The 12,508-nt window shown below is 59.7% G+C and overlaps 1 protein-coding gene across 1 annotated transcript; it reads left to right on the top strand.

The window, feature by feature from the left end:
* Window positions 1–6: 6 nt before the first annotated feature.
* On the top strand, window positions 7–11,533 carry NPR1 (natriuretic peptide receptor 1; the record flags this gene model as incomplete). The annotated part of the gene is made up of 22 exons (XM_029936118.1): window positions 7–352; window positions 864–1,063; window positions 1,454–1,567; window positions 1,950–2,085; window positions 2,458–2,549; window positions 3,250–3,385; window positions 3,601–3,685; window positions 4,371–4,491; window positions 5,044–5,118; window positions 5,265–5,342; window positions 5,731–5,835; window positions 6,055–6,126; window positions 6,238–6,394; window positions 6,602–6,757; window positions 6,965–7,133; window positions 7,652–7,798; window positions 7,879–8,002; window positions 8,145–8,213; window positions 8,415–8,589; window positions 8,709–8,807; window positions 10,344–10,435; window positions 10,606–11,533. Coding segments are annotated over 22 exons (2,811 nt in total), but the record flags the coding sequence as incomplete, so codon positions are not given.
* Window positions 11,534–12,508: the final 975 nt, after the last annotated feature.

Here is a 12,508-nt window from a genome sequence, read left to right as displayed (position 1 = left end):
CCCGTGGGGCGCTTCACCGCGCACTGGCGGGTGCCGCTGCTGACGGCCGGCGCCCCGGCGCTGGGCTTCGGGGCCAAGGACGAGTACGCGCTGACCACCCGCGCGGGGCCCAGCCACGCCAAGCTGGGCGACTTGGTGGCGGCGCTGCACCGACGGCTGGGCTGGGAGCGCCAGGCGCTGGTGCTCTACGCCTACCGGCCCGGCGACGACCAGCCCTGCTTCTTTGTGGTGGAAGGGCTGTACGTGCGCCTGCGCGAGCGCCTCAACATCACCGTGGACCACCTGGAGTTCGCCGAGGGCGACCTCCACCACTACTCCCTGCTGCTGCGGACCGTGAGGCGCAAAGGCCGAGGTGAGGGGGCGGCTCTTCCTTCCCGGGTGGGCCCGGCCGGAGGCTCCACTTCCCGGTCCTCCTCCACCCGCTCTGCGCGCCCCGACTCCCCCACCTGCTTCCCACCGCGTCCTCCAGAGTCACGGGGTGGGGACGAGGGGGGAACACCAGTAAGTCCCCGGCTTAGTGCCTATCCCTGCTTCCCTCCTCCATTTTTGGTCTCCTCCCAGCAGCCTCTCCTCTTCCATCTTCTCCCGCGCTCCCTCTCCTCTCGCTGCCCCCTCTCCGGCAGCCCACCGCCCCCTCTCTTCCTCGTGAGCCCACCTTTCTCACCTCTGGCCCCGCTATTCCTCCTCCCCTGCCCACCGACTCCTCCCACCCCTCTTCACCTTTCTCTCAAAGAGGCCTAGACCAGTCCAGAGTCCACGAATCTCTTCACCTGAGTTCCCTCCCCACTCTGTCTAAGTTTCTCTCCCTCCCCCTCTCTCTCTCTCTCCCCCTCTCTCTCTCTGACCACCCTCTTCCTCCCCAGTTATCTACATATGCAGCTCCCCAGATGCTTTCAGAACTCTGATGCTTTTGGCCCTGGAAGCCGGCCTGAGTGGGGAGGACTATGTGTTCTTCCACCTGGACCTCTTTGGACAAAGCCTGCAAGGTGCACACAGCCTTGCCCCCCACAGGCCCTGGGAGAGAGGGGATGGGCAGGATGCCAGTGCCCACCAGGCCTTTCAGGTGCGAGTCTAGACTAATCCCAGGCTGCGGGACTCTGTGCTGATGGCACATAGTTTCTAGGCACTGGGCTCCTCGGGGTCTGAAGGGGTCTAGAAAAGAGGTTCTTGATCGCTCAGGGAGTTTGGTGAGGGGTGTAACAAGGGCCAGGAGGCTTCAGAGCTAGGAGGCTAAAGACATGAACACTGGTGTTGAGGTGGGAGGGGTCCCAGCCCCACAGACTAACAGAACTTGGCAAGTCATCCCTCCGGAGCAGGGAGCACCTCACACGTGACATGGAGGCGGTCCACTTCGACCTTGAGCTAAACTGAGATGCCCTGGGGGAGGTGGGCCACGGTACTGTGAGGACTGGGTCATCTCCCAGCTCTCCCTTCTCCACTGACCCCTCCTCAGGCTGCCAAAATCATTACGTATAAAGAGCCGGACAACCCTGAATACTTGGAATTCCTGCAGCAGCTAAAACACTTGGCCCAGGAGCAGTTCAACTTCACCTTGGAGGATGGCCTGGTAGGAGGGGCCTTGGGACCCTCTAGCATGGATTCCACAGTCCCCTGCTGGTGTCCAGCCTGTTCTCTCAGCTACCTCCATATTCCCAGCCCTCCCCTTCCCCTTCCCGCCATTCCCACCTTCTCCTGATAACCAAGGGGACACTGCCAAGTTGCTCTGGACCGCAAGTCCTCATCAGTGAAACGAAGATGACACGGGTCCTGCCCCACTTGCGCAGCAGGACTCCGAAGCAGAGGCCTATGTGGCGGCAAATCTCTGTCCCCCATCCCCTCCCAAGCTCCCAGTGCCTGCCATCTCTTCCCCCACGTGTTCCCCCTGAGCACCCCACGCACGCCCCGCCCGGCCGAGCCCCGCCCCGGCCGAGCCCTGCTTGCTCCTGCAGGTGAACACCATCCCGGCATCCTTCCACGACGGGCTCCTGCTCTATGTCCAGGCAGTGACGGAGATCCTGGCACGTGGGGGAGCTTTCACTGACGGGGAGGCCATCACTCAGCGGATGTGGAACCGAAGCTTCCAAGGTCAGGGCCTGGAGGCGGCAGGGACAATCCAGTTTGGGGCACCCTGAGCAGGAGGCCATGAGAAGCCTCTAGCCCGCCACACCGCGAGGGTCACTCACCCACACCAGTCCTTCCCTCTCTTCTGTGAGGAAACTCCACAACCCCCCAGGGCCTCCTTCCCCATCTCCCACCTCCATCAGGAAGTCCTCCTAAGTGCCCAACCTCACTCATTCCTGCTGCTGAAATGTATGTCCCTCTTGTTATTGTTATTATATGTAACATATATTAGATGTTTGGAGGGCAAGGCAAAGATCAAGGGATGGAGATCAGGTAGGGGTGGGTACCTCCCGAACTCCCACTTTCTCAAAACAGCCATCTTCCTCCGTGGCCCAGGGGTGACAGGTTACTGGAAGATGGACAGCAATGGAGATCGGGAGACGGACTTCTCCCTCTGGGATATGCATCCTGAGACTGGCACTTTCAGGGTAAGGCTGTACCCTGAAGACAGTGCCATCTGGGAATATGATGTCTTAACCTTCCCCCTGCCCCCATGACCCTGCCAGGGCCTCTGTCTGCTCTGGAGTCACCCTACCATGCTTGCTCACTTTTGGAGAGCCCTGGATAGAAGAGACCCAGCTCTGGGAGGGGAGCAACCAGAGTCATAGGGACTCCCAGGCATTACCTTTGAGGAACCCGATGTCTGAGGAGGGGGCACAGCCCTACCTTCAGGAAGTCCCACATCTCCTACGGCAGGCAGGCCCCTGTCCCAGCAGAGACAAGAGACAGGCTCATGTTGAGGGGCACACAGTTCTTTAAATTGAGTCAGGAACAGGAGAGAATTGAGGCCACAGTGCTAAGGAGCAGATCATTCGGGGGAGACTTCCTAGAGGAGGGGGACATGGATGAGGTCTGGGAATGTGGACTGAGAACACTGACTTTTCCTGTTTCCTATGTGCTTCAGTCCAAAATCATGAACTCCGTGATGTCGAGCTGGGGTTCTACATGGAGCTTTCTCTATAAAGCCCTTGAGTAGTTTTCAGATTTTTCCACTCTGATGACCTGGGTATGAGGGGATTGGTAAACTGCCGGGGGGGCAGAGACCGGGTGGCGGGAGGCAGCGTGGCTCCACTGGACGGGAGATGTCACTCCAGGCTTTGCCCGCCTTCCACCCCTGCCCTCCTGTAGGTGGTTCTGAATTACAACGGGACCTCCAGAGAGCTGGTGACCGTGCCAGGGCACGAACTGACCTGGCCCCTGGGCCACCCACCTCCTGATATCCCCAAATGTGGTTTTGACAACGAGGACCCAGCTTGCAACCAAGGTGAGTGCCTCTTGTCTTCCAGGCCTCCAACTGGACACGCTCTTGCTTCGGGAGTCAGACGGGCGCTCCTCTCCCACACTGAGGGTTTTCTGGAGACGCTTCTGCTTTTTTCCTCCCTTCATCCACCTTCCTAGTTCACTGACTGACTATCAGAAGGTTCCTCCTCCTGCTCTCTAACCAAAATCTCCCTTGCTGCCCCTTGGACTCTTCCGCAGTCCACTTTTCCACCCTGGAAGTGCTGGCTTTGGTGGGCAGCCTCTCCCTGCTTAGCATTCTGACCGTCTCCTTCTTCATATACAGGTGAGCCTTGGAGGAGGGTGGGAGTGAGGCTGGGGGGCCTGCCCTGGAGGGAAGTGGGAGAGGTGGCTGGACCGGAGGAAGGCCAGGGGAGATGGGGGAGGAGACAAGGGGGAGAGGGCAGGGGCCAGAAGGGTCTGGGAGGTCTGAGAAGAGCAGAGCAGCGGGCATCACAGGCACGTGAGTTCTGGCCTGTGGGCCGGTCCGTCCTCCCTTCCTGCTCGTGCAGACCTGATGAGGAACAACGGTCCAACCCCGGTGGGACTGGGCCCGGTGAGCTGAGCGAGGCTGATGAGCACAGAGGGGAGAGGGGAGGGTGAGCCCCAGCCCTGCCTCCCGGTGGGAGGCTGGCGTGAAATGCAGGCACGCCCGGAGGGAGACAGGAAAGTTCGTGCTGGGGCAGCAGGCACCTCCACGCACAGTATTTCTTTTCATCCATATAACAATGCTTTGAAATAAATGTCGAGGTCGCACAGCCCCAAATCAGGACATTTGGACTTGAGGACATGAGACTCAGAGACATGAACTGACTGCCCAAGGTCCCCATGAGGCAGGCAAAGCTTGGCCCACACCTCCCGGCCGTCGGCTGCCAGGAGCTGACTCTCCCAGCAGTCTCCTAGCACATGCTGGGCTCGGAGGCCGGGGTCCAGGGTTCACATATGGGTCCCGTGGGGGTTTCATGTCCCAGGAAGATGCAGCTGGAGAAGGACCTGGCCTCAGAGCTGTGGCGGGTGCGCTGGGAGGACGTGCAGCCCAGCAGCCTTGACCGGCACCTCCGGAGCGCGGGCAGCCGGCTGACCCTCAGTGGGGTGAGAAGCACTTGTGGGGGCGGACAGAGGGGAGCTGGGGCCGGGCCAGGGCAGGGCCTGCTGGGCAGGGCAGACAGCAAGGCCCTAATCCCAGCCTTGCCTTCTCCTGCTGTGTGACCTTGGACAAGTCCTATTCCCCTCAGAGACTACCTCAGATGATGGTCACACACACAGAGCCTCCTACACAGAAGGTTTTCAAAGATCAAACATAGTAAATGTGAAAATACATTAAAAAAAATAATCAGGGACGCCTGGGTGGCGCAGTCAGTTAAGCATCTGACTCTTGATTTTGGCTGGGGTCATGATCTCACGGTTTGCGCCCCACGTCCGGCTATGTGCTGACAATGCAGAGCCTGCTGCTTGGGATTCTCTCTCTCTCTCTCTCTCTCTCTCTCTCTCTAAAATAAACATTGAAAAAAATGAAAACTGAGGAAAGGACTCATGATGTGGAATGAGAAGCAGGGCGACACGGAGATGAGGTGATCAGGATGGAGAGCCAAGCCCATGGCAGGGCTCCCGGGCTGACTGTCCTCCTGCTCTCTGTCCCTCCAGAGAGGCTCCAATTACGGCTCCCTCCTGACCACAGAGGGCCAGTTCCAAGTGTTTGCCAAGACGGCATATTATAAGGTGGGCCAGGGGAAAGAAAGACTGTGGGTCCTTGGGGTGGGCAGGGCTGTGCTCCAGTGGCACGGGGCGGGTCCCAGGGCCACCGACAGCAATTGCCATCACCACCTCGGGGCCTTCTCACAATGACAGCCTCCTTCCCTTGCCAGGGCAACCTCGTGGCTGTGAAGCGTGTGAATCGTAAGCGCATCGAGCTGACTCGGAAAGTGCTGTTTGAACTGAAGCATGTAACGTGGGGGAGCGAGGCGGTGGCCTCCGGGAGGTCCCAGGGGCACAGGAGGTGGGGGGACTCCTGGGAACCCTACGATAGGATGGACCCTGCATATTGGAGGAAGAGGGAGCGTCCCGGAGGGGAGAAGAGACCAGTAGAGGAAGCCTGGAGGAGGTTCCCTGAGGGGCTGCACTCAATGCCCCTGGTGGGTACAGGGATTAGGAGGCAGAGCCAGTGGGGAGGAGGAGCTGCGGTGGGAGTCAGTGGAGGGAGGTAACCTACTCATCTAGAGCGTCTGCAGAGAATGAACAGGGACAGAGGACAGAGGGGTCCCTGGCGGTGGGGGGGCCACTTGGTGAGGAGGGAGGTCTCTGCCAGTCTCCTGATGCCCCTTCCACCTGCAGATGCGAGACGTACAGAATGAACACCTGACCAGGTTTGTGGGTGCCTGCACTGACCCCCCCAACATCTGTATCCTCACAGAGTACTGTCCTCGGGGGAGCTTACAGGTGAGTCAGGAGACTTGGGCCTAGCCCTGGTTCTGTCCCCCACTGCCCTCTGGCCCCCAGGCAAACTTCTCCTTCCTAACTTTATCTGCTCCATCTGTAAGTGGGGGGGCCACTAGAGTAAATCCAAGTCTTTGTCTTTCTGTGCCAGTTTATGTGACTCGGCCCCCGCACATCTGCTGGGGTCTGCCGGGTGTGTGTCTGACTCTTGTTGCCCAGCAGGACATTCTGGAGAATGAGAGCATCACCTTGGACTGGATGTTCCGGTACTCGCTTACCAATGACATCGTCAAGGTAGGCCAGAATCCCCATGGGATGGGGGGGGGGGGGGCAGCCACGCTTCTCCCCTGGTGGTGACCGCAGGCCTCACTTACGCCCAAGACCTCTGCCCCCACAAACTGCCAGGGCATGCTGTTCCTGCACAACGGGGCCATTTGCTCTCATGGGAACCTCAAGTCCTCCAACTGTGTGGTGGACGGGCGCTTCGTGCTCAAGATCACCGACTTTGGGCTGGAGAGCTTCAGGGGCCCGGAACCAGAGCAAGGCCACACCCTCTATGCCAGTGAGCCCACACTCTGGCCCCCAAGACCTGCCCCCCTCCACGCACAGCCCAGAGGGGAACGGATGCCTGGCCTCTGAAGGGCTTGGCATTGCCTTTCTGGATTCCTGGTTCGGTTCATTCGCCAGTGGAGTGGGGGGCCCGACACAGTGGCCCCCACCCCTTGGCTTAGGGCCCTTTGCCCGGTGACTCCTGACCTCTGACCTGCAGAAAAGTTGTGGACGGCCCCTGAGCTCCTGCGAATGGCCTCGCCCCCTGCCCGGGGCTCCCAGGCTGGTGACGTGTACAGCTTTGGGATCATCCTTCAGGAGATCGCCCTAAGGAGTGGGGTCTTCCACGTGGAAGGTTTGGATCTCAGCCCCAAAGGTGAGAGAACCACATGTCCCCTAGCCCTGCCACAGCTGCAACTGAACCCAGCCCGGGATGAGGGACCCTGGAAACACCACCACACCTGCCTCCCAGAATGTCCCGAGGCTGCCTGCCCCGGGGCCCTGGCCTGGTCCTGGACCTCCCCACTGTATCTCCCTAGCCCCGGGCTGGCTGCGGCCCTCAGCCCCTCTTGCCCCGCCACAGAGATCGTGGAGCGTGTGAGTCGGGGCGAGCAGCCCCCCTTCCGGCCCTCCCTGGCCCTGCAGAGTCAGCTGGAGGAGCTGGGCCAGCTGATGCAGCGGTGCTGGGCTGAGGAGCCCCAGGAGCGGCCGCCCTTTCAGCAGATTCGCCTGATGCTGCGCAAGTTCAACAGGTGGCTGGTGTCCATGCGTCTCCCAGCCCCCCACCCCGCCCCCAGCAGCCACCCTGTGCCCCACACTTCAGCCTTTGCCCACTCCAGCCCACCGGGCCCTCCTCTTCAGTGGTGCGGAGCAGAGGGGAGCACACACCCTGGCCTTCCGCCCAGCCCCGGGGGCCATCTGTCACTCTGCCCCACAGACCCCCCCCCACCCCTCTGCCGGCCCTTGTTCCCACACTCTGTCCCGACTGATCCCTGTTTACCCCCTGCTACCTTGCTTCTATTCAACAAAGGTGAAGGAAGCAGCCAATATTGCTGAAGCTTCCTGACTCTGGGGTCTCAGAGATGAATAGAACTTTCCTCCTACCCTTTCCCCTGCCACACGCACCTGCCATGCTCCCCAGGCCTGGTCCACTCTAGGGACCCCACTCCCATGCACGACGGGCTGGCATGCGGCCTGAATGGATGAGCGCGGGGTGGAGGGGTGCTCCGGGCAGCTCTCTCACCGCCCCCACCCTGCTCCTGGGCCTCAGAGAGCACAGCGGCAACATCTTGGACAACCTGCTGTCCCGCATGGAACAGTACGCCAACAACCTGGAGGAGCTGGTAGAGGACCGGACCCAGGCCTACCTGGAGGAGAAGCGCAAGGCCGAGGCCCTGCTCTACCAGATCCTGCCCCAGTGAGTGCCCGTGGGCGCTGCCGCTCTGCCGCCTTGTCCCGACCCCACCTCCCGCCCTGATCCTGCCCCTGCCCCCACAGCTCAGTGGCTGAGCAGCTCAAGCGTGGGGAGACGGTCCAGGCTGAGGCCTTTGACAGTGTCACCATCTACTTCAGCGATATCGTGGGCTTCACGGCCCTGTCGGCAGAGAGCACACCCATGCAGGTCAGTGTGGGCGCGACCGCAGGTGAGGGCCAGGCGCGGTGTGCGTGGCCAGCCTTTCTGTCCCCTCAGGCCTGGCTTCTGGTCCCACTTTTCCCACTTGAGCTCTTACTCCATACGCATCTTGGCTTCTCTTCCCTTCCAGGTGGTGACCCTGCTCAATGACCTGTACACTTGCTTTGATGCCGTCATAGACAACTTCGATGTGTACAAGGTGAGGGTGGGAACAGGGATGGGAAGGGACAGAAAGATGGAGATGGACAGGGTCAGAGAAAAGTGAAGGGCAGAATGACAGAGGCTCAGGAGAGGAGACTCAGGGACAGGCAGGGTAAGGACCTAGCGGATGGGCGTGGGGGCGGCACCGGGAAGAGAAATTTCCAGTGCTTGTGCCCTGCATCCTCTGGTGGGCCGGCAGGTGGAGACCATTGGCGACGCCTACATGGTAGTGTCGGGGCTCCCCGTGCGGAATGGGCTGCTGCACGCCCGCGAGGTGGCCCGCATGGCCCTGGCGCTGCTGGACGCCGTGCGCTCCTTCCGCATCCGCCACCGGCCCCAGGAGGAGCTGCGCTTGCGGATCGGCATCCACACAGGTGAGGGAGGCGCACGCGTGCACACACACACACACACACACACCCTGAGTTCCGGGGCCTCAGATCCCACCACTGGACTCCCCTGGAACACCCCTCCCCCGTCGTCTCCACCCCTCCAGGACCCGTGTGTGCCGGCGTGGTAGGGCTGAAGATGCCGCGCTACTGCCTCTTTGGCGACACAGTCAACACAGCCTCCAGGATGGAGTCTAACGGGGAAGGTAAGGCGGCTGCTCGAGGCTTCAGCGAGCAGCTCACCCCCGTCCAGTGCGCTGGCCGCCAGCCCGTTCTCCTGCCAGGCTCCGCATGTCACCTCCAGTCCCAGCAGAGATCCAGCGCCCCTGCTGCCAAACGGTCCAAAAGTCTTTCCGGGCAGCTGTGGCACTGGTGCCCCGGGGACCCCACCCGCAGGCCCCTCTGTTCCCTCTTGCTGTGGTGGAGGGCTGGGTGTAAATCTCTGTTCCACACCCCACACAGCTGTGGGGGAATTTGCCACGCCTTCTGGAGCCTCAGTTTTCCTCATCTGTAAGAGAATAAAGTGTGCACCTTCGAAGAGCTACGAATGAAAGCCATATGACATGACTAGGACACACTTGTCATTCAGCTTTTCTGAGCTTCAGCTGTTTATTCTGAAATGACACCGTCTCCGGCTCATGGGACACCTAGCACAGGCCATGGCCGCGGCAGCCACCTAGTACCCGACACAGTACCGTCCTGCTGTGTCCAGTACAATTCAATCAGGAAACAGGCACTGAATGACTACTAAGTGCCAGGCCCTGGGGGACGAAGACCACCCAGCACCCCCCCGCCCGGGTCAGCTGGTCTCTGCGGACCCCATCCAGGCCTCAGGGCCGGTCTGGCTCAGCAAATACTCCCTGGCCACTGTGTCTGGGGCAGCAAGAGCAGGAGAGACGCTCTCACTGAGGTCCAGCCTTCAAGGAGCACATTCTCAAAAATGTCTCAACCACAAAACGAGGCCGTTCTGACTGACGCAGCCCCCAGGAGCGGTGGGAGCGAGTTGAAACAGTGGTGTGGGGGCTGCCAGGTCAGGAGTCAGAGCCTGGCTCTGACCCCAGCAGTTTGGGCAGATGCCCGCTCCTAGGCCTCGATTCCCTCAGCCCCGCAATGAGCGTTGAGGAAACGAGTGACAATGGCTTGCAGAGGGCTGCCCGCACGCCGGACTCTGCTGAAGTACTTGCTCAGCAGTTTGTCTGGCCCTCATGACAAGGCCTTGAGACGGGCACTGTCGCCAGCAGCATTTTACGAACCAAGAAAATGAGGCAAAGAGAGTTATATTACTTCTCCAAGCAGCTGTCCCAACCGGGATTCACTGGACAGAGCAGGATCCAAATTCTGAGCCCCTAATGACCGTGCTATACTGTCTGTCTTGAGCCTGGTGACACTTTAGAACCCTCTCTACTAGAATTTTCTTTCTATAATCCGCGTTGTCCATCCCAGTAGTCTCTGTCACAGAACCCTATTGATCACTTGCAATGTGCTTGTGCAAATGAAGCACTGGAGTTTTAACTCTATTTAGTTTTAATTAATTTAAACTTAAATAGCCACCAGTGACTAGTGGCGACGGTGTTGGACAACACAGCTCTCGAATTCTAAGGGAGAGGCCAGTAGTGGTGGGACTCTGAAGTAGGAAGCTTCCTAAGAAAGAAGGGAAGGAGAGCTGCCCCCTAGCTCTGCAGTTCCCAGTCTCCCCCGCCCCCGACCCCCCACCTTCCTCCATCCTCCCGTGTCCTTCCCAGCCCTGAAGATCCACTTGTCTTCTGAGACCAAGGCTGTCCTGGAAGAGTTTGGTGGCTTCGAGCTCGAGCTTCGAGGGGACGTAGAAATGAAGGTAGAGAGGAAGGGCCCTGCCCTCACCATCCCTTGCAGACCAGAGGGTGGCTCTCCTCAACCCTGCTCAAGCAGCCAACCCCACTCCCGTCCCGAAGCCTTGTCTCTGATTTGGGAAGGTGGGTCAGTGTACTACTCCCTACCCCAGCCTCCTCTTCTCTCTCCCTCCAGGGCAAAGGCAAAGTGCGGACCTACTGGCTCCTGGGGGAACGGGGCGCTGGCACTCGAGGCTGACCTGTCCCCCACCTTGGCCTTCCACACCCCCTTCCCTGCACCAGAGGTAACAGAGAGATGCCAGGTCCCGGCCTCACTCACAGCAGCCCCGCCACTGCCAAAGGATCAGAGAAGTAGTTTGAACAACCCAAACTTGCTAACCCCAGTGGAGACACCAGATGTGACCTCTGATGGACTGGTATTGGGGAGAACTTGGAGTTCATGGGACTGGACCAAAGCACACAGTCATACCCAGTGGCACACACGGACAAGTGCACCCACTCTCCACCCGGACTCAAGCCACGCTGGGGTGTGGACTCCTCCTTGAGACACTGTGGCTTCTATGGGGAGGGGGAGGAGTCGTCTCAGAGGTAACAGGAGAAGGCACTATAGACTAGACCACTATAGACTAGACGAATCTAGAGGGTGAGGGGAGTCCACATCTAGGCCCAGCCCACATGGGCCACAACGCCCCCCATGCCCTCCCCAGCCTTGGATACAGTGCACAGGGGAGGGGTCTGCTCCATATGCCTTGTTTCTCCTGTGAACAGAGGCCATTACCATCTTTATTCCAGTGAATGTCTCTGGAAGGACAGCTGGTGGGTGGCCAGAAAACACACCATGCTCCCGCACTCTACTCCACATACGATGCTTCCTGGGCTGGGGAATGCAGTATCTGACAAAGCTACGTGCCAGCCTGTGAATCACCCCAGCAGTGCTGACGCTTTTGGTCTAAGGACCTGTTTACACCCTTAAGAATTACTGAGGGTCCCAAAGAATTTTTGTTAATGTGGATTCAATCTATCCATATATACTCTATTAGAAATTAAAGCAAGTCCTTATTAACTCATTTAAATAATAAACCAATCACGTTTATAAATTTTTACGGTCTTACCAAGGACATTTTTAAGAGAAACTTTTTTCATTTCTATTTTTTTACTGCCAGTGTGTGGTCATGAAGAACACAGTGCCTCGTTCAGTGCCGCTGCCTTGGCTCCCGCAGAGACACCAGCGGTTTACCCTCCTTGCCTTCCTACCATCCATATACCTGTCAAGTCACAGGCAAATAATATATTGGCACGCTTATGTAGATTGCTTTGACCTCATCCACCCCCTGAAAGGGTCCTGGGGACCACAGCAGATTGGGGGGGGCTGCATGATCCAGGGTGGGGCGTCCAGGAGAAATGTAGTGAGGAGAGACCTGGGCGCCAGGAAGGAAGGACGGATCCTCTCCTAGCTCCGTTGAGATTTGGGGACTGTCCACCTGCCCTCCACTCCCATGCCAGTGTAGACAAATGTGAGTGATAGTGTGCAAAATGAGTCTGAGCTGGCCGTGCTCCAGCCACCCACCCCAAGCCCTTCCTGAGCAGGCGGGCAGGAATGCGAACGAATGCGGGGGAGAGGTGGCTGCAGCTTCACCTCCCCCGCGGGGAAGGAAAGTGCCAGACATTTCTTCAGGGCCATCCATCAGGCGCAGGCAGGCCCCGCCCCCGAGCTCCCCGAGCCTCTTCCCGGAGCCCATGCCCCGCGGGACCTGGAGGGTCGGCGGGCGGTGTTCAGGCAGCGGCGCTCTGGGGTGAGGAGAGGATCGCTGTCGGTCCTCCCTCTTGTGCGGTGACTCCTCTCGCGGTTCTGCGCCTTCTGCCCGCCGTTCGGGGCGCGTCAGGATTCTCTGCGAGAGCGAACTCAGCACCCCCACCCGCGCCCGGGACGGCTGGTTGCCCCGGTAACCACGCACGCCCTGCCCCCTCCTCTCCCCTACCCCGACCCGAGCGGCGGGCGGCCCCGAGAGAAGCCGAGGGGCGGCCGCGCGTGGTGAGCAGAGGGGGCGGGGAGGGGGGGACTGGGAGCGCTGGACGCC

Source organism: Suricata suricatta, chromosome 3 (assembly GCF_006229205.1).
Source record: "Suricata suricatta isolate VVHF042 chromosome 3, meerkat_22Aug2017_6uvM2_HiC, whole genome shotgun sequence".
NCBI classification, from domain to species: domain Eukaryota; kingdom Metazoa; phylum Chordata; class Mammalia; order Carnivora; family Herpestidae; genus Suricata; species Suricata suricatta.
Note: the sequence above shows the minus strand (reverse complement) of the source record. Positions and strands in the feature narration are given on the sequence as shown.